Source organism: Anguilla rostrata, chromosome 1 (assembly GCF_018555375.3).
Source record: "Anguilla rostrata isolate EN2019 chromosome 1, ASM1855537v3, whole genome shotgun sequence".
Lineage (NCBI taxonomy): Eukaryota > Metazoa > Chordata > Actinopteri > Anguilliformes > Anguillidae > Anguilla > Anguilla rostrata.
The window spans coordinates 71,809,509-71,832,480 of record NC_057933.1 but is presented as its reverse complement, the minus strand read 5'-3'; the positions used below and the strand labels follow the sequence as shown (position 1 = coordinate 71,832,480).

Genomic DNA, 22,972 nt, shown 5'->3' with positions numbered 1-22,972 from the left:
GAGAGAGAAGAGAGAGAGAGAAGAGAGAGAGAGAGAGAGAGAGAGAGAGAGAGAGAGAGAGAGAGAGATAGAGAGAGAGGGAGAGAGAGAGAGACAGAGAGAGAGAGAGAGAGAGAGAGATAGAGAGAGAGAGAGAGAGAGAGTCTGTATTTCAATTGATTTCTGATGCTTTGGCAATATTTGCATATGTATTTCCTGCCAATGAAGCAACTTGAATTTGAATTTCAGAGAGAGAAAGCGGTCCAGATGGTATCATATGCTTACCTACTACAGTGACTGAGGCAGTGGCTGTGGCTTTTCTGTTGCCGTATGTGACTGTGCAGATCCACACTCCATGATCTCGCACCGAGACAGGGGTCACTGTCAGATCTGGGCCACTGGGCTGGAATCTGGGGCCCTCGACCTTCTGGGCCTGAGGGCCACCCCACTCTATCGTTGTCGGAACTGTACTTTTCTCTGCCGTGCATTTCAGAGAGAGAGTCTGGGAGGCCAGGAGAATGGAGGATGAGGCAATGACTAATGAGAGAGAGACAGAGAGAGAGAGAGAGAGGTGGTGGTGGGGGGGGCAGGGAGTGAGGAGGAGAGAGAGAGAGAGGGGGGTGGGGGTGGGTGAGAGAACAGACTGATGCTTTAAAGCTGCAAGATAATCTCACTCTGAAATAGGAGTGAAAACCTGTTTTCCCAGAAAATGATCCTGAAATCAAAACATGCAGAACTGAGATAATTTTGTTCACTGCTTTTTTAAAAATAGTTCCTCACATGACTGCAGTCTGTTTGCATTTCTCACAGATGCGTTCTTTACCTGCAGAGGAACCAGTAAAAAGCAGCAGGTACTCACATTGTGAAATAAAAAGGATAAGCTTCAAAAAGGCATTTGGAACAATACAAAATTAGGCAAAACTGAATAATTAAATATATTCATTTTTCATTAAACTATTAGTTGCTGCACAACATTTGCAGTATTTCTTGATTGGGAAGTTCATTTAAATCTTAACCAGTTTTGTCCTCCATATAAAAAAATACATCCCTAGTTCAAAATTCTGCAGGGCAGAGCAACAATTGAACACTAGGTGGAGACAGAGTGACACAGCCCCACCCACAAGCACACACACACCCACACCACCCTTCAGCGCTCCTGGCTACGTCTCTGACTAGGCCACTGATGTATATCTTCTCCATAATGTCCCCTCCTGTATGATCTGAGCTAAAGGACAGCTGTATACTGCAGGGGTCCGAATCTTATCGGATGCTAGACTCAAAGCTACTGGGAAAAGTGAATTAGCTACTTCATAGTTAACGACTATCCCAGTTCTCACCCTGAGGTATGATCGTGCCCTTTAGTGTACAATGCACTAAAAGGCATTAAAGGAAAAGCATTGCAAAATCTCTGCTTGTATGAGAGCTCTGTTTTAAAGATCCTTCCATTCAGACCTGGGTCAAATACGTATTTGTTTTGGATTCAAATACTTTCCTATGCTTTACTGATCTTGTCTGGTGTATTGGAACTAATGAAATACTCTCAAAAAGTGCAAACCCCACCCTCTGGTCATATTGGCAGGCTCAATTACACCAGGCAAGATCAATAGAGCACAGAAAACCGTTTGAATCCAATACAAATACGTAGTTGACCCAGGTCTGCTTTCATCACACTCTAATCTACTGTGTGACTGATAGGACCTTACATTTCGGTATACGTACATCTGATGACTGTCATAATCCAGATCGACATTTAAAAATAAACATAAAGCCTATTAATACAGCTGGATATTTTACTAAAGCAACTGGAGGTTAAGCGCCTTGCTCGAGGTAACGACGGCTGTCCCCCACTAACGAATCAAGCCCAGAGCCTTTGAGTAACAGCCGACCTGTAAGTGACTGGAGCGGCACAAACCGATAAATTAGCGTAATATAGCCGTGCATAATGGATGTGTTTTTCTACAATGACTGGGCAGTGTGTCAGCAATAGCCGCAGCTACGGTATAAAACACTGCTGTTTGCATTTACGGTACGAACACAGAACGGTATATTTCAAAATGACAGTGGCAGTATATTCTACATTTGTTATCATTCTGTTGTTCTCCTGAACCCAATGCGCAAGGCTCTACTATTCAATCTAATGAGTGGATCAGAAAAGTTTATTTCTATGTGGATATTCACTGCACAGTCTTTGCCATGTTAAACCTAAGCCAATCAGACGAGACAGAATGTTGTCTACTAGCAAGACGTTGTCAAGCAGTTCTTCTCACAGAAAAGAGGAAGGCCATGTAGATTCCCGAAATTTCCCCACCTTAGTTACATCACTTAAAGGGAAGTAAAATTAATATTTGAGCGTGCTCATGAAATGTGCCATTGAGCATTTAAAAAAATATTTATTGTTCAATTTATTTATCCAGAAGTTTGGTAGGTATGTATCCTGGCTATGCACTGAATGGTTGCCATCTCCAGACTTGCGTAAACAGTCAGTCAAGGCTGTGTACTCAGCTTGGTTTTGCATTGGTCAGTTGCCACTATTTATTTTAATCATCTGTATATATTCTGAAGCTGCACTTAGATGTCATTTGAAAATTACTCGCCAAAGCGGCACAAAAGTATGTATGTTTTATTTTTTTCTTTTCTTTTCCTGCAATGCTGATTATCCCAAGCTGACTGATTTCAAAAAATAAAATAAAGAGACAGTTAAACCAGGTGTAGAAGTCAGTAGTTACCTGTGATCTGATACAGTCTGTACTCGGTTGAGGTTGATAACCTGTTCTCCCTTAGTTCACACTTGAAGGAAGTGAAATCTTCAGGTTTCAGGTTCTTTATGATGAGAGAGTAATTAGTCCTGGAGAGTGACACCCTGTCCTTCATGTCTGGGCCTATCAGAGAGAGACAGGGGGAGGTTCATTAGAGTCTGCACATAAGTCACATACATAAGCCCCGGAGGAGCACCTGACTTGAATGATGAATAACAGAATAACAGAAGAATAATATGTCATGGAAATGACCAGAAATGTCCAACTAATTACCAGAAATTTCCAACAGTATCACACACAGCAATTGAGACGCTCTAAGAATTACAGGGCAATATGTGTACAGATAACTCATACCATCAAAAAAAAAAAACTGCGAAAATACGCACAGATAAGAATACAATAGCCTGTGGTATGAGGACACAGCGAGAAAAATAAAAGCGCTTCTGTCAGTAATTTACTGGTCTTTTTTTTGCTATAATCATCAAAATTAGTCGATGTTGGTTAACTAATGCTGACAGCATGAAACCATTGTGGTTACAACCCTTCCATTTTCTCTCCCCTTTCTCCAAATGCTGATTTGTTAAACAATAGTGGTTCCGCTATCCCAGGATATCAAATAAAAAATGTGTTTATTCAGCTCTCATGGGTTCTGACATGAGTACAAAAGAGTGCAGCTGTTACATGGATCCAGATACATGAGTACAGAGGTTATTCATTTTATTTAGAAGATAATGTGTGAGTGTCCACTAAAATGTGTGAGTGTGCAGTGTTCTTTTACTTATGCTGACCATGCTGACCGTGTACTTCTACTTATAATTACGCTGACACTATGTGTGATTATGTACTAATACTATGTGATGAATAACAGAAGAATAATATGTCATGGAAATGACCAGAAATGTCCAACTGATTACCAGAAATTTCCAACAGTATCACACACAGCAATTGAGACGCTCTAAGAATTACAGGGCAATATGTGTACAGATAACTCATACCATCAAAAAAAAAACTGCGAAAATACGCACAGATAAGAATACAATAGCCTGTGGTATGAGGACACAGCGAGAAACATAAAAGCGCTTCTGCCAGTAATTTACTGGTCTTTTTTTTGTTGTTGTTTGTTTGCAGTAAATGCAGGTGGTAAAGAGAAGAATACAAACAAAACAGGGTGACATTTCGGTGGCTGTTTCTAGCATGCAACTTAACTGCAGAAACAGAAAACTGCGCATTTTGCTGGAAACCGAATAGCCCATAGTCTTTGTGGCTCCGTTCTGAAGTTCACACACACACACATAGACATGTGTACATGTTTATAAACACACACACTCTCACAGAGAGAGAGAGAGAGAGAGAGAGTGAGAGAGAGAGAGGGAGAGAGAGAAAGAGAGAGAGAGGGAGAGAAAGAGAGAAAGAGAGAGAGAGAGAGAGGGTAAGAGAGAGAGAGAGAGAGATACTCACCTATTGATGGTACGCCACCCACGGACCCCTGTGAATAGACATGTTCAGAGTTTCCTTTGGACCAGCGGACCGTCACCTTACGTCCTCCCCATGGTTCTTTGGGGAGAGTGACAGATCCCCCCAACTGGCCATAAATCACCTCTATGGCCTCAGCCTCTGTGACAGCATAAAGAAGCACATATCAGAATGACCAGCATGCACTGTCATATGAAACGTGTTATTGAAAGATATAATATGGATTACAGCTATTTCCAAAAGTACAGCACTGAACTTACGCGTTGTGAATACAGCCACGGTTATCCAAATGACAAATTTCATGGAACAATAGTGCATTTTGTCTTGAAGCTGTAACAAACAAAAAAATACAAAAATACAAAAATCTAAAACGTCAATTATTTCAACAAAAAAGCCATAAACTTTGCCAGTGCAAAGAAAGCATGTGCGACTAATTCTAGTAAAGCCTTACCATGATTATACAACATGCAAAATTTGAAAGGAAGTAAGATCATTTGAATGTGATTTTCTATGAAATGTAAAAAAAAAGGACAGTTTTGATAACGAATGTGCTATATTTACGTGCTGATCAGGCTGGATTACTGGCATCACCTACACATAAATTCAATTATGATGTCCACTAGTGGCTGGATTTCAAGCTGGTGCCTTTGCGTTGTCCTCAGGGTCAAAAATCTACTATTGCTGAATTTAACAGTGGTAAAAAAAAGTATTCTTTTTTTTAAAGTTTCAGTATGAAATTTGATTATTTGATTTACCTGGTGACCCGGCCATTAGAAAAAGCGAAACACTGCCCTTTCTTATTCTTTTTTATTTATAAAAGCGGTACACCATAATTTTACAAAGATTGTCTTTTGTGCCTTTTTAAACCCTGCAGCTGTGAAATCAGAAATCATACCAAACTTAACAATCACACATCTATTTCACTAAAATTACAATTACGATATATGCCTTGTAGTAAAAACGAGTAATGAAGAAACAAAGTGTCTTTGGACGGTGAAGTAGTAAAAAAGTTAATCGACCATTTACTGGCAGCTTGTTTCCTCATGGGAAATATTGATTTAGGGTTTAAAATGTAATAAAAAGGTTTTACCACAAGGGTTCTGGTGCTGGTGGGTCATTTTTGACCCTGTGGACACAGCGTGCATATGAAGGCAACACAGCAGTTAAGCTGCAGAGAAAAGCTGAGCACCGTACTGAGCTCAACACTGTTTTAAAAAAATACGGAATATAGAAATAAACCACAATAAAAAAAAATGTTTTGATTTCAGTTTATGAAAATGCTGCAATGTTAGATGAGACAACAGAAAATTTAAAAAATATTCAGAAAAAAATGTGTGGCTTTGGTTTAAGTGCATGTGCACATAAACCAAGGCGTTCCCTTCTGAAGTATCTGAAAATGCAACTGGCGAAGTGAGATGCCAGGAAAGCGTCTGAAACTGAATATCCATCAATTTCCGCTACTTTTATAAAGTAAAAAATATATAGCCTATAGAAGTTGTTCTCCCTGACGTGCACTTTCAAAACTCAATATTAAAAAAAAAAATAGAAATTGTGCAGTGCAGTTAAAGGGAAAGGAATAGATTAGTGGAGAGATGCAGAGGAAGGGGGGAGCAAAAGAGAGAGACGGCGAGATGAAGTTCTCGGCTATGAGAAGGTACAGAAGCCTGTGGTGGGCTTCGATTTCGAAGCTGGAAGGGAAGATGGGGGAAAAAGAAAGCTTGAGAGAGAGCTTTGTGGTGGGCTCTGATTTGGTGAGGTGTAGATTCTTATCCCTCTCTTTACCTCTTCACCCCCACTCCCCTCACACCCCCTCTCTTCCTTCTGAGTTCCACGAAAGGCGGATTTCTCCACGCTTGAACAAAGAAAAAAGAAAAAAGAAGACACCCACACTGACTTTAGTCTCTCGTATGTGCTACTGTAGATGTGCAGCTCTGACGTGTGTACATTATGTGTGTGTGTGTGTGTGTGTGTGTGCGCATGTGCATGTGTGTGTGTGCATGTGCCAGTGTGTGTATGCGTGCATGTACAGGGCAGTTTGTGAGCCAAGGCCACATTTCAAACGGGACCATTCGTTTATTTATGTGACTGTTACAATTCACACGCAGCTCACAAATGACAACACATGATGGCATGTATGAGTACATATGCCTCTACACTGCTTCATCCTCCCTACGTTCCCTCTTTTTCTAGCTTTTGCTGCCTCTTGCTCTCTCTCCCTCTCTCTCCTTCCCTCTCGCTCTTTCTATCACCCTCCCTCCTTCTCTCACTCTCTCTCTCTCTCAAAGGCACCTCATTGCGGTCACAGAGTGTGTGCTTCTGCCTCTGAACTACTAAATGCCCTATTTCTCTCTGTCTTGCTTTCACATCTTACATCTCTTTTCAAGTCAGTAATGTGTTTATCAGTGGAATTAGCCAACCCAGAACCACAAAATATGACCTATGAAATTATTTCATGTTGTATTCTTATTTTATGCCATGTTATAACAATGGCTGTTTACAGAGATATCATTTCTAAGATGGATAAGAACATCTGCTAAATGACTGCACTGTAATGACACACTTGCCCAGGGCAAGAGATACATACAGTATCTGTATGCATATACATACTGTAGGCATACAGTACAGTACTCATATAAAAGAGAAATACATTTAAATACAGAAATAACACAACATTGAAGTTTTAACATTAGGAGCTGTCATTACCTGACAAAAAGATTGGGCCAGGATTCAACATTCAACTTAGTGTTAAGCACTAAATATTTGCTTTTATTTTTTTCTTCACAAGTTACTACATTAATTTTTTTTTAAAGTAAGAAAGCAAAGACATTCTTTGTCTCATTTCACTGTCTCTCTCGTGGTCTTAGTGTTCATAGTACACTAAGTTTTTTTAAGTTAAGAATGTGCTAACTAGCTATATATATACATATTACTTCCCTCTGGCAATTCTTTTGAGCTACTTAAGCAAGTTTCAGATTCTGTTCCATTTGTCTACTCTATTTCTTCAATACTGAGCTACACGGCTGGTAAAGTAATGGGGTAAGATATGAGGTGAGAGAAGGAGGAAGTGTATGTGTGTGTGTGCGTGTGTGTGTGTGTGTGTGTGTGTGTGAAAGATATGAGGTGAGAGAAGAAGGAAGTGTCTGTGTATGAGTGCGTGTGTGTGTGTGTGTGAGAGAGAAAGAGAGTGAGAGAGTGCTTGTCAGAGAGATGAAGAGATAGAGAGAGCGCGAGAGCACACCTGAGTAGCTAACCAACAGAAGCAGATGATCAAGTTTGCGGTGAGAGTGGAGGTTAAACAGAAAACAGTGAAAGAGGCAAAGTGGAATGAAGGCTCCAGAAGCATTACACTGCCACTTTGTTCCTGCGCATTATAGCCAAATGATCACAACGTGGCCCAGCCCTTCCAAATACACTGCTGTGAGACATACAGAAAGAAATACTGATTCAGATGTTTTGTATCTGTTTGTTTTTGTTATTCTTATTTAAATATCATCATTGAAATGTTTTCGTAAATAGTCAATAATTCAATAAACTGACAGTATATTAAAATAGCGTATAGATAATTTAAAGTTAACATTTATAACTTTTCAGTGGTAATATATAAAAAGAATACTTTGTATGTGTAGAAAACAATATTATTCCTTTAAGTCAATTTGAATTTCTTGCCCATTTATGCATTTGTGGTAAAGAACTTTTAAGACGCATTATCCAGTACATTGCTGGACGTAATTTGTTTAGGCACAGCTGAACACAGCTTTAACTCACATCATGCTGTTGTCCATTGCTCCCCAAAAAAAAGTCTGGCACAATAACCTTGTAACAACGCATTGACAATTTAGCCATAGATGACTTCTGAAACATAAGTTTAAAAGGTGATGCACTGATGATAAAATGCTTCGTATGTATGAAAGAACACATTCAGGAATATTACATGTGCCTTGACCATTACAGAACGTCTTTACAAGGGAATGAGATCTGTAATAGTTTGATATCATGATCCCATTCTCTGCGCTGTGTCAGTGATTTACAGTAATTCAAGTTTACGGCGATTCAATAATTACATTTTGAAAATGGAAAATAAAATGTGTTATGAAGTTACAAAAATTGACGTGCTACAAAAATACAAAATTAATTTTTAGGTTTTCTTTTGACCAGCAAACAAAAAAAACACTGTATCTGTGCTATCAGTACTTGCAGCTGGATTCTTAACACAATTATATTTTTGTTTCGTAAAGGTGGACACACCTGATATGAAAGAATACGCTTCAGTATACTGAGAATGCCATTGCAGGCCTTGAAGTGAACCAGATTTAGAAAATGAAGTGAGGAAAGTGATTAATTGCTTATTTTCTACATTAATGTCAATGATTATAAATGTATTATAAAGTATTTATTATAATATCGCACAAAATGTTAATGCATATTGCATTGTATTTTGAGAATTAGGATCATAATGTTGATAATGAGAGCAATAATAATCATTTGCGTAAATATTCCCTCAAAGCAGGATTAGAAGCATTAGCATCTTCATTATTTAGCAAACAAAATTTAAACAGTCTCTTTGAACAGTTTCACATCATACTTACAAGTAAAGTAGCTTTGTTTGCATCAATATGTCCCACGGCAACCTTTCAGACATTGAACGGATATTGCTACTCGCTCAAAAAAGGAGCCCTATTTAAACCATCTTAGAGCCTCCCCTTTGTACGATTGGACACCAATCCAACCTTGTTCGCTGATTGGTTATGTACTTTTGGAGTAACTCTTAAGAGGACGCCTTCGTAGATGACCAGAACGTGTGATTGGCCGAAACAGATGTGGAAAATTTTTGCTTTCCGAAGCAATTTTTGCTATAGCACTTAGAATTAGTTTTCGCCGTGCAATAATATTCATCAAACAAGCTACTATAGTTATCATTAATATCATGATGAACATAAATACATATGAAATAAAATATATTAAACATATAAACTCTAATTATTATGTAGCAGGATACACTTTTGTCACACTTATGGCCGAAGACCCGTTATTCTCCAGAGACCAAAATTTACAATGTAAACGCAAAACCCAATTAAAATGTGGAGCCAGTGCTCGATTTAACCTAAGGTAGAACATACTGCCAAACTGAGAAATATATCAAATTTTATTTTCTCCTGTATTCTTGAATGAGAAATGTATTCCTCCAAACACATCAGAATTACATTAAACAACACCATGAATATGACAAAATTATCATTTTGTGACTCAATATCATGTTTATCTGGAACGGAAGACAATATTCACGATAGCTGACTATCCCCCCATACATTATATCTTAACTGCCATATAGTTTCACAAATTTTCCATTTCAGAATAATATCACGATTACCTTTCCTTACAGTTTTCTGACCCACTGTTACTACGTACCATAAAACAGGCCAAAGACATTACAAATTAGCAAAAAATGAAAAATAATAATATTTAAATTGCGATGATTGAATCGCTCTTGGTTTGGTTGTTTGCCTGTTGCCCGTTTTGTGTTTACCCAACATGAAAGTGACTTTATTGTAACTGGAAAAAGGTATTGTGGCATATAGGACCAAACATTATGCAGTAGCCCTCCTCATAGCACAAAACGACAATAAAGAGTATTTCCTTTATCTCGCTATCATGGAATTGTAGAACAAATTAACACCCGTTAGTATATGGTCGAGCGCAACAGGTGGTAATGCAATTTTATGATAATTACACTTGCAACGGGGCAATAAAGCAGGCATAAACAGTGATTAAAGAGTACATTAAGGACTAATTGTAGCACATTTAATAAGTTAATGTATTGTAGATGCTGTGCCGACTGTGTCCGCATTTTTATTAATAAACCATTTATTTATTTTGGAAAGGGAGTGTTTATGCCACTGCCTTCGGTTTCTGTTGACTTCTCCGCTCACTCAGCGAGAGATCACATTAAAAAATGTCATAAATTGTAAGTATAGAGTCATAAGTGATACTTTGGATTAGGTTAGCTCTTGAGTTTGAACCTGCCAATCTCGTATCAAATCCAATTTCTGAATTCTTATGGTTAAATTTATGAAAAAACTGGTCGGTCAGTAAGTCCAGTGCTGCAGGCGTTATTAGTTATAACGGCAGGCCGGTCTTACTGATCAGGCTTCCTCTCATATCCACCCACAAAGAAAATGTTTTGCTTATTACTTGTGACTGTAACAGGACATTGGTGAGCTTTGTTGTTTAATCAACATTTGTCCTTAACCGTAACTCATGGATAAATACAAGCGTCCAGGAAACACAAATTCGTTGCTGCAAAATTGAGAAAAAAAATGTAATAAATAAACTTATCTGTGAGACAAAGATTAAATTCAGGCTTTTGTTTTTGTATTGGCCCAGATGGTTGAAGAGTTCAGGACATGGTTATTTAAATGACATACCGATACGATACAATTACAGAACATTGCAGAATGGAACATACAAGCAATGTGTAAAAAAAAAAATGTAAAAAAAGGTTATTTAAAGACATGCCATTCCGCCAGGTAATTATCAACCAGGGAGGAATAAGTATGACTTGTAAAAGTATGCCACGTAAAGGACTTCAACACAATGCCAAATCCACTACTAATGCAAAGCAAAATACTCTTTAAGCAACATTCAGGTATCTATCAATATTCCTTAATCATTTCTGCTATTCGATTTAGGTTGGATGGATTAGCTGCTGACCTAAGCTCTAAAAAATTTGTCAAAAATTGATTCTGTCTAACCGATTTAATATTCAACTTTCCGTTGACATCATGCAAATATATAATTCTAATATGGGATTATCCTTAGTCAAGAGACGCCAATATTGCACAGGAGCAAGTGCGGCATTTCAAAGAGCCCGAAGGACATGTTTGTGTTGCCGTTCCTGACAAATACGATTTGTTTTGTTAATTCATCAAAGTTGAGTTTTTCAAGAAAAAAACAAAAACATTAATGCGCAAATATAATATGGTTTTTAGAGACTGCTTTGAAAAATGTACTGAAAATGCAGGTGGGTCATTGAAAATGGAAAGGAGAGAAGATTGAGTCTATTGCCCCCAAAAACTTGCGTTGCCGACCTACATGCGGGCTGCAGTCTTCCTTGCGAAGCACCTGACTGCTGTAGGTCTTTGACAAAAGCCTGGAGTGGGGGCTGGGTTTTAGGGGACACACTGCAGACACACCGAACACCTGCAGTCACCAGAGCACGCCATCTGGGGCCCATGTGCAAGGAGTTCCCTCCTGTGTGCTGGAACCCATTGTTCGTCTTAAACTCACTCGAATAAAACGTTTCCGCGAACGGCCTTGGCTCGAAACTTGAAGTGACACGTCCTGCCGCCATTCCTTCTAGAGAGTTCCCCGTTTCCACAAACCCCGCTTTGCTGTGTCAGGTGGCAACCCAACCGATGCTGTTTCTCTTCTTCTCTCACTCATGTCAGAGGGAGGTATGAGCTTGTTTTCGCGTGCGCTGCAGTGCTTAATGGAAACAATGCAAAGCTTGTCAGGGATGACCCTGCGGGTGCGTGACTAAATGTATCCCTCATCGGTCTCTGCCCACATGACCAGCCCCCGCGTAGTTCCCTGGACTGTACTGCACACTGACAGAGGCAGGAGGAGGTAGAGTTGGGGGTGGGGTGGGGTGGGGTGGGGGGGGACAGAGTGAGGGCGGTTTGAAAAAGATGAACCACATGAAGGACCAGGCAAACATGTCGACTGCTTCACATCTCTCGCGCTGAGGTTTTTCCTCTTTTAAGCTCTGTTTTTCAGCTGGTCTTTCTTCTTTGCCTTGAAAAAGATTCAGCGTCTCTCTCTCTCTCTCCCTGTCTCTCTCTCTCTCTCTCTCTCTCGCTCTCTCTCTCCCTGTCTCTCTGGGCTTGAACGGTTTGAATCCACGGTGTGCTGCACATGTCAGGTGACCGGGTGCGACTCGGCCCAGTCCACCGTGAGCTTCCAAACACGCACACAAGTCTGTACCCCACAATGTTAAAGCGGACAAAGATCCGCCAAACAAACAGACAAACAGACAAACAGACAGACAGACAAACAAACAGACAAACAGACAGACAAACAAACAGACGGGTCTCAAAGAGGCTCTTCGCACTCTCTTACCACAGTGATGGTTACTGGACTGTCTTTACGAATTTCCCTCTCTGTCTAAAAATCTCTCTTTCCCTCCCTCTACCAGAAAAGCCCCATTCATGAGGGATCCCTTGTTAGTCACAGAGCTGAACAGGGGCGGTCAGGCCCTGCGCCGGGTGACAAATGAACTGAAAGAACCAGAAATAGAGCGAAGGAGAGAGATTAAGACTTTCGAGATGTCCCCAGCTTTCAATTTGTCCTCCCCCTCTTTCTCGCTTTGTGTCTCCCTCTCTCTCCCCATTCAGATGGGTTCGGTAGCTACCTGCGAGCCCGTTTTTTTTCAGACGTCTTACGAAAACCTGCTTCGGGGCGAAGAAAGACAGACAGAAGAGATGGCGCAGTGAGAGAAACGTGCGTATCTTTTTAAATGCTTTGGCAGTTGCATTTCATTCTGATTAAAATAACTTTTTTAAGGAAGCATTATGTAATCTTTTTTTTTTTTTTTTACTGTTTTTGAGAGATGAATGAAAAATATAAGCAGTTAAATGTCAATGGAAAGAAGAGCTGAACAACCCAGACAAATGACATTCTGTCGTTTTCGGCTGTGGAAATATGTATTTTCAGCGTTGCACAATTCTTCATCTCTCAGAACCATTGTCTTTTGCAATTGTTGCCCTCTTCAATTCTTCCACTGTCTCTGCCTTGCTTGCTCTCTCTCTCTCTCTCTCTCTCTCTCTCTGAATGGGCTGCACTTGCATGTTTTTCTGTTACCCAGAAATTAACTAGAATCACTGCCACGGTAAATGATGCATGTATTATTAGCAGAAAGAAATGACTGAATGAGCAATTTAATGGAAATAGAACCTACAGGAACTGACGAGAGAAATCTTGTTGCATTGAGTCATGATGGTGTGTGTGTGTGTGTGTGTATGTGTCTGCGTGTGAGTGTGTGTGTGTGTGTGTGTGTGTGCGTATAAAATATGCATACTATTTCAGTGTTTATTTCTGAATGTGTGTGTGTGCATGCCTGTATATAACTGAGCTGATTCATATAATCATATAATCAATATGATTATTGAAAATTCAATGTATGTGTTCAGCGTCAATGTTTAGCTAAGGTATAGAAGATCAAACCTTCTTGAGTTACATGAATTGTTGAGTGACTATTTCAGTGTGCGCATTCGTGTTTGTGCATGCATATGTGTTGGTGTGTGTGTGTGTGTGTGTGTGTGTGTGTCGGACTTAGCGCTAAAGTTGACGAAGAGGGCATTTGAAAACAGAAATGGGGCATAACTTTTTGTATTCAGCACAACAAAACACATCCCGGTTAGCCATGGCCTACATAGTTGCCTTACAGCAGGATTGTTCTCTTTTTTTTAACGTATAAAAAGAATGGCTAAAACGCAGGGAACAATACATTGCGTTCTATAGACACAGATACTCCATGGTAGTTTTTTAAAGATTATAGCAGCCGACGACCCAGACTTGAACCACAACATCACAATTACTCCTGTTTCCTTGAGGATATTTGACATTTGTGTTGCTTATTGATCATAATATTTACACCATTAAACATTGTGAGAAAGAGAAAGAGAAAGTGCTTAATTTGAATGACAAGTCAAAAACAAGAAGTTGAGCAAGCTAGCAAGAGCTTAAAACAAAAATCTCTCATGGGGTTTATTAATATCATTAACCCGTGTGGCAAAAATGTGTTTTGATCAGAATGCCAAAACATTATTTGTAACTTGTTTCATACCGATAATCCTGGTATTTTTTCCTGCTTCTGTTACAAGGGTCATAATAAAATTATGAACGAAGGGGCACAAAATTCATCTGAGGGGCAATTTCAGGCTTTTGCCCCCTCATGGCGCTGGGCCCAGTGTGTGTGTGTGTGTGTGCTCATGTGAGTATGTGTGTGTGTGTGTGTATGTATTTGTTCATGTGTCTTTTTGCATGTCTGCGTGCGTGTGTGTACTGTAATATATTGTCACTATTTGGTGTGTGTCAGGACTGCGTAGGACAGGGTGGAAAGACAGGAGGGTGGAACAAACGAATGAAATGTTTCGGTTTCTCTCTCTGAGCAGAAAGGAGAGCAACACTGACGCCCATCTATCAATGTTTTTTTCCTTCTGAAAGTTTCAGGGAATCCTTGCCTCTTGTTTTGAAAGAAACTCCCTCGCTCAGAAAGGGTACATGTTTTGAGTTAAGCGAAGGAGACACCATTCTCGGCTTCATTAGCTGTTCTACAAAGTTTTCTACAACGACAGATACATTCAGCGTGTCGGGGCAGGATCCTGTTTCTCTGCTTAATGAGAGAGAGAGAGAGAGATAGAGAGAGAGAGAGAGAGAGAGAGAGAGAGAGAGAGAGAGAGAGAGAGACTACTGTAGTTGCGCTGCAGTGACTGAAACCTAAAAGATCTTGAGACCGTGGTTAGGTCAGGCAGCAGGCGTAAAGTGTGCAGACGAGTTACAGGGGAACTCCAGGTCAAAATACCTTCAGCTCTGCTACCATCAAGCACATGAATGAACGGTTTGATAAAGTAAAAAAACGGAAATAGGCAGAAGCCTGGATTCAGTTTGAGAAATACGTTTAAGAAATAAATATTTGATAAATAAGTTTGAGAAAAATAAAGTTCAAGTATTGTGTGTGTGCTTTTTTTTCATCCTTTTTTTGGTGATCGCTGGTCTCACCAGTCTTACCAAACAAAACCTTGCAGTTAAATGTAAGTCAAAGTTGAAAGACAGATGGTCATTGAATCTAGACGATCGTCATGTTCATGACACAGAACACGGCAGAGCTAAAGTTATGTGATATATCTCTATAATGTTGAGTCAACTTCAGATTAAGTTGAGTAAATAATGGATAGCCTACACACATAAAGAGGAAAAGTATTTTTTGCTGCCTTTCATGCATAAATGTTTAGAATTTTTAAAAACATTTCTACTTTTCTATGTTTAAATTTACTTGAATCTACAAGGAACAAAATCAACAATTATCATCTGAATCGTGTATAATATTGTGAGACATGAAATGCTCTTCATGTTGAAACCTTTATTTTCAAACTGTTTTTCTGTTATTTTCTGAGATATTTAGGTCCATGATTAATACAATGTTTATATATGTAATACCCACTTTGTGTTATGTGCAACTGAACAAATGAAATGTGTTAATGCTCAGATAAGTAAATCCATTGCAATCCACAGGGTATTAGTGGCAGGCTCCTAAATTGAATATTTATGAACAAAACTAATAATTTGACCCAAAATGACTTAAGACCATTGGGATAGTAAGTCTTTTATACACTGCATGGGTCCTCATTAGAGCTATCTTTTGAGCACTCTGGTATCTTTGAAATGCAAACCAGCCCTCTGGCAGCTTTCTATAACTTCTCCTACGGGCCAGATTTTTAAAGCTTTTACACATACTGCATATGAGGCAAACAGTTGCCGTACATTCATAAAGCATTGTACATGCGTATGAACAAAACATGCCTCCTTAACACTTGCTTATAATGCCAAATATTCTGTCACTACTGGAAGGTCTGCTGACACCGGAGACATAATCACAATATGAATGCATTGGCATAGTACTCTTTTCATCTTAATGTTCAAAGAACCAAAAATACCTCTTTGGCAAGTTGCATTTTGGCCTCTGGCCAACCCTAGAATAGTCCCGGCTTACAGCATGCATCTTGTGAATTTATTTTTCAATTCTCAGCGGTCAAGCAGCCAAGAGTACATCAATTGTAGGCTGCCAGTTGAATAGCCCTGACTTAAAGTATAATAACAGAGCTTATTATGAACTGTTAACTTGGCACACTACACATCAGCATTCATCTTGGCTGAGGCGCACCTACGGAATCCAGAGCATCCGGACACAGAAAAATTCATATTTTAGGGCAACGTTAGTATTACATCTATGATTGTATGGCAATGCTTATTTTTGATCGTGAATTTTCAAACATTGTTGGTTGTAATTGGTTGCCACACATTGGGAAGACAGATTTAGTGTTTAGAACCTCAAAAACAAATTAGGAAAGGATTTGCACCGTATTAATATGTCTCTAAATACAGCTGTGTTTAATTAATGTTATTTTATAATATTTTACATATCTGGGCATTCCCAGTGTAGGCCAACTTCACTCTTCCATAAATGTAACTGTATCCTAGGCAACACTCAATAAAATGTTAGAAATTAGTTCTGGTCCTAGTTCGTTGGTTGAACTGTTTTTGGCACAGAAATTTAAAAATTGCAGTGTTCTTCAGCATAGTTTTGAATGGCTAATTTTGACATGCACGTACCCTTTCCATACAGTACAACTGGCCGAAGTACAATGTCAAAGCCTAACAAGCGTACAGCCCCCCATACCCCCCCGCCCCTCCCCCGCATGGAAACTGAATTGCGGAATTGATAAACCGAGGGTCTGGGTGGAGAGAGCACAGGGCCACTCACCTGTTGAGGAGGACTGCCCCTTACTTTCAATGACAAAATCGAGCAAGTTTTCTTCCCTACATAGGGTGATGAAAGAAAACATCTGTTTAAATTTCATCTCGGTAAACAGCCCCGGATCTCTGAGCAAGTGCTCCTGGTTGAATAACCAAACTTGTGCTTCATTTAACAGCATTCCCGCAAATTCATTAGGTGCCTAAAGCACGGTGTCCTCTGTCTCTGGTGTAAATGGCTACTATTCTTGGTTGGGACACGGGTAAATGGTATCGTTTCTGCTCTTTTCCAAAACTTTCTGAATGCGCTTTTGTAGGTACATACGTGTGTACGTCCCTAGAGTGATTGCTACCTGCGTAAATACACACTCAAAGGCTAAGCATTCAGTTTCCTTAGAATTGCACGTATTTGACCACTGCAAAAGTTATGTGTCGTGCTTGTTGTATTGAATATCATTCAGTTAACAACATACACAGATTAAAAGCATTATCACATTTAATGTCCAGTTAAATTTGCCAATGGCCGATAGAAAACATAAATTCTGTGTGGCATAGGATGTACAGTATTGGACAATGTTACCACATAAATTCTGCATATGGAATGCATGTGTTGGATATCTTGGCAGTTATGAAAGACACACAGAGGAAAACCTCAATGGAATGTTCTGAAGAGGTGCCGCTGAGCACTTTCAATCAGGCTTTCAATATGCTTAAATTAAAAATTTTAATGAAACTATTTTGTTGAGTTGAATCCGTCTGTCACAATTATTTACATTAAAAATTATTTCCAGAAATCAGATTTTGAAAAAGATTCATAGAACTAATCAGTATGTTCTAACAGATTTGATAATATTTCAAGGAAAACTGATTCCCATGGTATTGATACATGGTGATTCTACAGCATCTGTGCTTTTTTATATGGGCTTTGATAAACAGACCTTTGAACACCAAGCCAAGGTGGTGGATGTGCCTGAGAACAAAACCGATGCCTCACGAAGCTGCAAGAACAAAATGTGGTTCGCACAGTGTACCTAAACAGTAGCGCAATATCTCACAGAACCCCCCACCCCCCCTCTCCCCCCCCCGCCCCCCCCCCACAAAAAAACAACAACAAATAAATGCAAAATTGTCTTGCATCCGAAGCAGGTGAACATGGACTACATGCCGTGTTAAATCAAATGTATGGATCCGCCATTCTCGCCATTTCATTCCGAACGTCGACCACCGGCCTCAGCTCTGCAGCGGACGTTGAGGTGAAAGCCCTTTGGCCTCCACGGGGATGGAAACGTGCTGTCGTGGCTCGCCAGTGAGGCTTGTGGCCAGAGGACAGGGGCACTGAACCTGCACCTTTGACTGAGGTGTCTATTGATATCCTTCAGTAAATTTCCAACTGATAGAGTGCGTTGTGTTTTACCCCATCTAGGCTATCTGACGCTATGTGCATCCGCTGAGCAACTAAATAAATCTTGTTCAACAGCGATGCTGTTCTCCGCTGTTGACACTTTTATTGTACATATTGTAACCCCGTGCACATGTATTTATTATTTATTGACCTATGCCATATGAATCTCTGCAGGGCTTTTTTGTTTGGAAAGAACCAAAACATGGCTGAACCTTTCTGTATCTAAGCATATTTTTGAATGAAAATTAAAGAGGAAGCAATTTTGGGCAAACGGCAGTTAATTTACTATTTTAACACTTTATTTAAGCATCTGGAAAAAAAGCTGCCTGAACTATTCGTTTGCACTCATTTGATTGTGACTGTAAAGACCGTAAAGCAATATTTTGTGGCTTAAGAGTTTAGTGCATATGCAATACATGGCCAATGTTGACCAATCTCAAATCTAGGTAGGTGCAGCATTGGGAAGGTTTACGTGTACCTGCATTACACATAACTCACCATTTCCAATATCTCATATAATGTATTGTATCATTAGCATTTTTGAAAGAATGTTAAAGTTGGGTCTTGTATTGTACATACTGATGTTTCACAGAGTATCAGAACAAGGCAAATTGTTGAAGTGGCATAGCGCGCAATGGCACACAAATGAATCCCGCCAGTCTGACCACTCTGAAGATGTTGGTAGGAGGCATGTAATGGCCTGTAATGTGCAAATCATGGCACAACAAATATGTATCAGCCATCAGCATCCACTTAATTTACTTAATATTGAATATTATTTAAAATTATTTGAAAATGTGCTTTACTGCCCTCTTCTAAATAAATAAATAAATAAATCTATGCAGCAACACATATTAGGATGTTCGGAACCATGCGTACAACATGTGATGTGCATGATTTTAAATTCCTGTTATTATTTCATAGAGTGCAGTGCATCAGGTAGGTGATTCATTTCTGGCAGTTGATCATTGTTTATTCTCATAAACATTTCATGAGATATTCTGTAGACTATCATTCATTGTAATAGCATTTGAGATATACTATTGTTTGTGTTTCTCTTGTTTTGAGATATTTCCATATTTTACCCCTATTAATCCAGATGCGCAGATATTAACGTGTTTACACTGTGTGTGGGATATCTCAAACATCTGTAATACAAGTCTAATAGAAAATTTGCTTAATAAATGCATAATGGTACGTTACAGTCTCTGTTATATCAAATCCATAAGCTTAGAGCACAGATGTACATAGCGGGTTCATATCTGTATTGTAACATGGAAGTTATAGCACTTTGACTCCATAACAACCTGACTGGGTTCCTTTATATGACCTATACTTGCTCTGTCTGATGTATATGTGCTGTAGCCTTTTGGAAATTAGACAATATGAACAATAACAAGAGAATTATAAACTAAAAGAGGGAGCTTGTCTTGCAGAGATATATAAACAATATTGACAGTCTGTAGGCAGTAAAATTCTATCAATGTGTAGGTATGCATATTGGTCTGACTATAAACTTGTAATCCTATTTTCATCAACATTTATATAAAAATGGGCACACCATGAGATTTGTGGATCTCCTGTGTATGGCTAACGTATTATGCATTCTGATTAAGTGCTTTAAAGAAAATTCTCTGCATATGAAGGCAGGTTTTTTGTCTAATCCTGCAGGCCTCAAAGATTAGAAAAGCTATAAAAGCATTCAGAATTTATTATAATAGCAATAGGTTTCGCTATGATAAGAAGCTACCGTTTTTAATTATTATTGTCGTCATTTTGACAATATATTACATCGTCTAAATGCCATTGCATTTAGAGCGGCCGTCGAAGAGGGCATCATTGTTGCCCTCGGCCTAAACAGATTGCATTTTCATACATTACACGTATTGAAGAGGTCAGAAACATCACATTCAAAATTAGATTAGCCTGGTCTGTGTGTCTTAAAGATACTCCAAACCCTGGGAGTAAAATACATTGAGTTTAGGAATTGTCATTAATGGCGGTATTCCTACATCTCACTACTAGGTATTGGTACCTGTTGAGTACGGCTATATTATCTATTATACTGTAGCACTCTATGTACATATGAAAGACATTTAATCTAACTGCATACAGTGTGGTATACAAAATCTGGCATACAAAATGCGTGAGATTTTCTGTTACCAAACAGGCCTGTCAACGGACAGATGTAGTGTTAACACATATAATGTTTCTAAACTTTCCAGCATTCATTATTCAGAGATTCATCTAGATAAATGAAGGAAAAAAAAAATAGAACTCAATTACTTCATAAGGCATCTAAAATTTGGTTCAGTGTGAATAAGAAAATGTAAAATGTTCCCAGAGCGACAGCGAGCTTTGTTCTAACACCTTGTGAGTTACATTTACTTTGCACGTGACACTCAATTTGCTTTGTCTATTTAAATATATTCTTATTTCTGGTAGACAATTGTCGTTACTGTTTGTGTTATACACCTGTTCCCAACACACTGCCTGGCAAATCGAAAAGACTACGTGCATAAACTCATCCAGCGACTGATTACAACCTGAATGTCAACAAATCCAAGGCCGAGCCTTACATAATCATCAATATTTGTGTTCACCATCTCAACCTGTTTTTTTCGGTTTTTTTCGCTTTATCTTTTAAAATTTTTTTTTGGTAATTTTTTTCTCCGTAATCCATCTCGGTCGGTACTCCCTCTCTTCCTATTCCTGAGTTTAACCCCGTCCCTGCCCTCCCGTAGTGGCCTCGCCGTGTCCGCCAGTGCGTCACTGTTCTGCCCTGCCCGCTGCACCCATCCTAGTAGACATTTACTCCATGGGCTAAATGTGCCCCGTCCATCTATCAGTGAGAAAAGCCCATAAAAACACACACGGTACTCACCTGCAGGAGCGTGATGTGTCTAGTACAGTGTTAGGTTCAGTACTGACATTACCAGCTCATGACAAGCAGTCACACATACACTCACAGGAAACCATGCCATTTGATCTACCTCCCTCCTCCCCCCTCCCCTCTCTCTCTCTCTCACTCACTCTCTTCCCCTTTCAGAGTCCTAGTTGGTCTAAGAAAGATGGATCATAATAACATGTATAAATGTATAAAAAGATAAGGTACTGCACAGCAATGATCGTCCTAAGGGCATAAGGAAGCCAAGAAACACAGCGCTACGGCCCTTTGAATATCCAATACCAGAAGCATTGCGTTCGGGTTGAAAATTGCTTATGTTAGTTATAAATATGGACTTTATAGAAGATTTCACACATACAAGTTACGTGTAAACCAGAATGAAAAATATCTCAGATGAGATAAGACAAGTTAAAACATTGACAGCACATATGTGAGAGTTACTCTGTTTGTTACTCTGCAGTTACTCCATAAAACACAATCAGATTCTCCGGTAACACGTTTCAGGGAAATTAAAAATGGAAGTTAACACCACATCCCCTTTTATATGTGATCTTAACGAAGTGAATTATGTTGACCTCACAGTCCATTTTTCCAAAGACTGTTCACCTTCATGGTTATTCATCAAAAACCACTGATTTTCTTTCAGCAGACTCTCTACAAATATCTATAGAAAATACTTTGACGTAATTTTAATACTTTAATAGTGTGACATAATATTTAGGGAGGGAAACTCCGAGGTGAACAACAATTTCATTTTTATTGCAGTTATCTCATGTAGGATGTATCTGTTAATTACCTTCTGCATTCTGGCGAGCCGCTCGAAAACGCAGTGGGGATGCTCAGTGTTGCCAAATACGGGCAGTCATCCTGTGTGAAACGCAAAGCCATACGTCTCACCCGGACTGTAAGCACGTTCATTCATTCACCAATCACTGCTGGACATGGCGAATATTTCACACCTGCATCGTTCATTACTGATTGCCCGGTTGCTACGTTACATGCTTTTTTTTTTTTTTGACGCCATGCCATAACAACACGCGGATCTCCACGATTTAAATCAGGAAAGGTTTTCCCAGTGACAGCGTGTTCTCATGTGGCTGTACACCCACTACCGCCGCCTGTCTCATTCTTTACTGAGACCCACTGGGCTTCTTCCTGCTCAGAGGACATGCCCTTATTTGTCACTGCTCCCTATGATATGCACCGGAGAACCCAGGCTTGATAACCCTGTAAGTCACTCTGAACGAAGAGACCGCTCAGTGAATAATGAATGAAATCAATAACACCTGGTCAAAGAGGAGACAAGCTGAACTCATACGCCTTTAAAGAACAGTAGAAATTTTAAGAAAGTGGGAATGTGTATAGATCTTACTGTGTACGTCCTAATGATTTACTGTGCATGTGTTTCAATTAATTCAATTAATGTGATGACGGCTGAGCGGGGGGCAGGAGTACCTGTTTTGCAGTTACTCATTGCATCAGGCAAATGGCATGGATGCAGCACACTGTAAAAATAAGAGTCTGTAGTGACGAGAGCTGAAATTCGCAGCTGAAACACTATTCTTTTTTTTTGTGTCACCCCTCACCACCAAAACCTCCAGGCAGCTACTGTTGCATCGTCTTTCTATCCCCCTTTCTCACTCTTCCTCTCCAAGCGGTTTGGTGGGGGAGGCAGACTGAATAATTTTTCAGAGAAAGAGGGAACTGGTGGTTGAGAAGGGGTCTGAATGTTGATGACTGGAGATAGAGAAAAGGAAATTTCATACGACACTGTGTGTGAAATAACGTGGTGAAGAACCTCCTCTTTACAGACACTGATTTACTCTGAATGTACAGCACAGGGAGATGGTTTCACATTCCCGTAAAAGGTAAGTTAAAAGTGATTTAATTTTAATGAACAACAGGATAATTACAGACTTTTCATTG

General features: G+C 39.4%; 1 protein-coding gene across 4 annotated transcripts; it reads right to left on the bottom strand.

Moving 5' to 3' along the window:
- Positions 1 to 10: 10 nt before the first annotated feature.
- On the bottom strand, positions 11 to 21,095 carry LOC135240808 (T-cell surface glycoprotein CD4-like). 4 transcript variants are annotated; one of them, XM_064310769.1, is made up of 6 exons: positions 21,023 to 21,062; positions 16,747 to 16,802; positions 4,469 to 4,538; positions 4,194 to 4,349; positions 2,706 to 2,858; positions 11 to 516 (listed from the first exon to the last, which is right to left on the bottom strand). In XM_064310769.1, the coding sequence occupies exons 3-6, from the start codon at positions 4,524 to 4,526 to the stop codon at positions 152 to 154; spliced, it is 732 nt and encodes a 243-aa protein (XP_064166839.1). In that variant the 5' UTR covers positions 4,527 to 4,538; positions 16,747 to 16,802; positions 21,023 to 21,062; the 3' UTR covers positions 11 to 151. The 4 variants fall into 4 exon arrangements, with proteins under 4 accessions (XP_064166839.1, XP_064166831.1, XP_064166820.1 ...); XM_064310761.1 differs by lacking the exon at positions 16,747 to 16,802 and having other exon boundaries at positions 21,023 to 21,095; XM_064310750.1 differs by lacking the exons at positions 16,747 to 16,802; positions 21,023 to 21,062 and adding an exon at positions 8,795 to 8,870.
- Between the last annotated feature and the right edge of the window lie 1,877 nt (positions 21,096 to 22,972).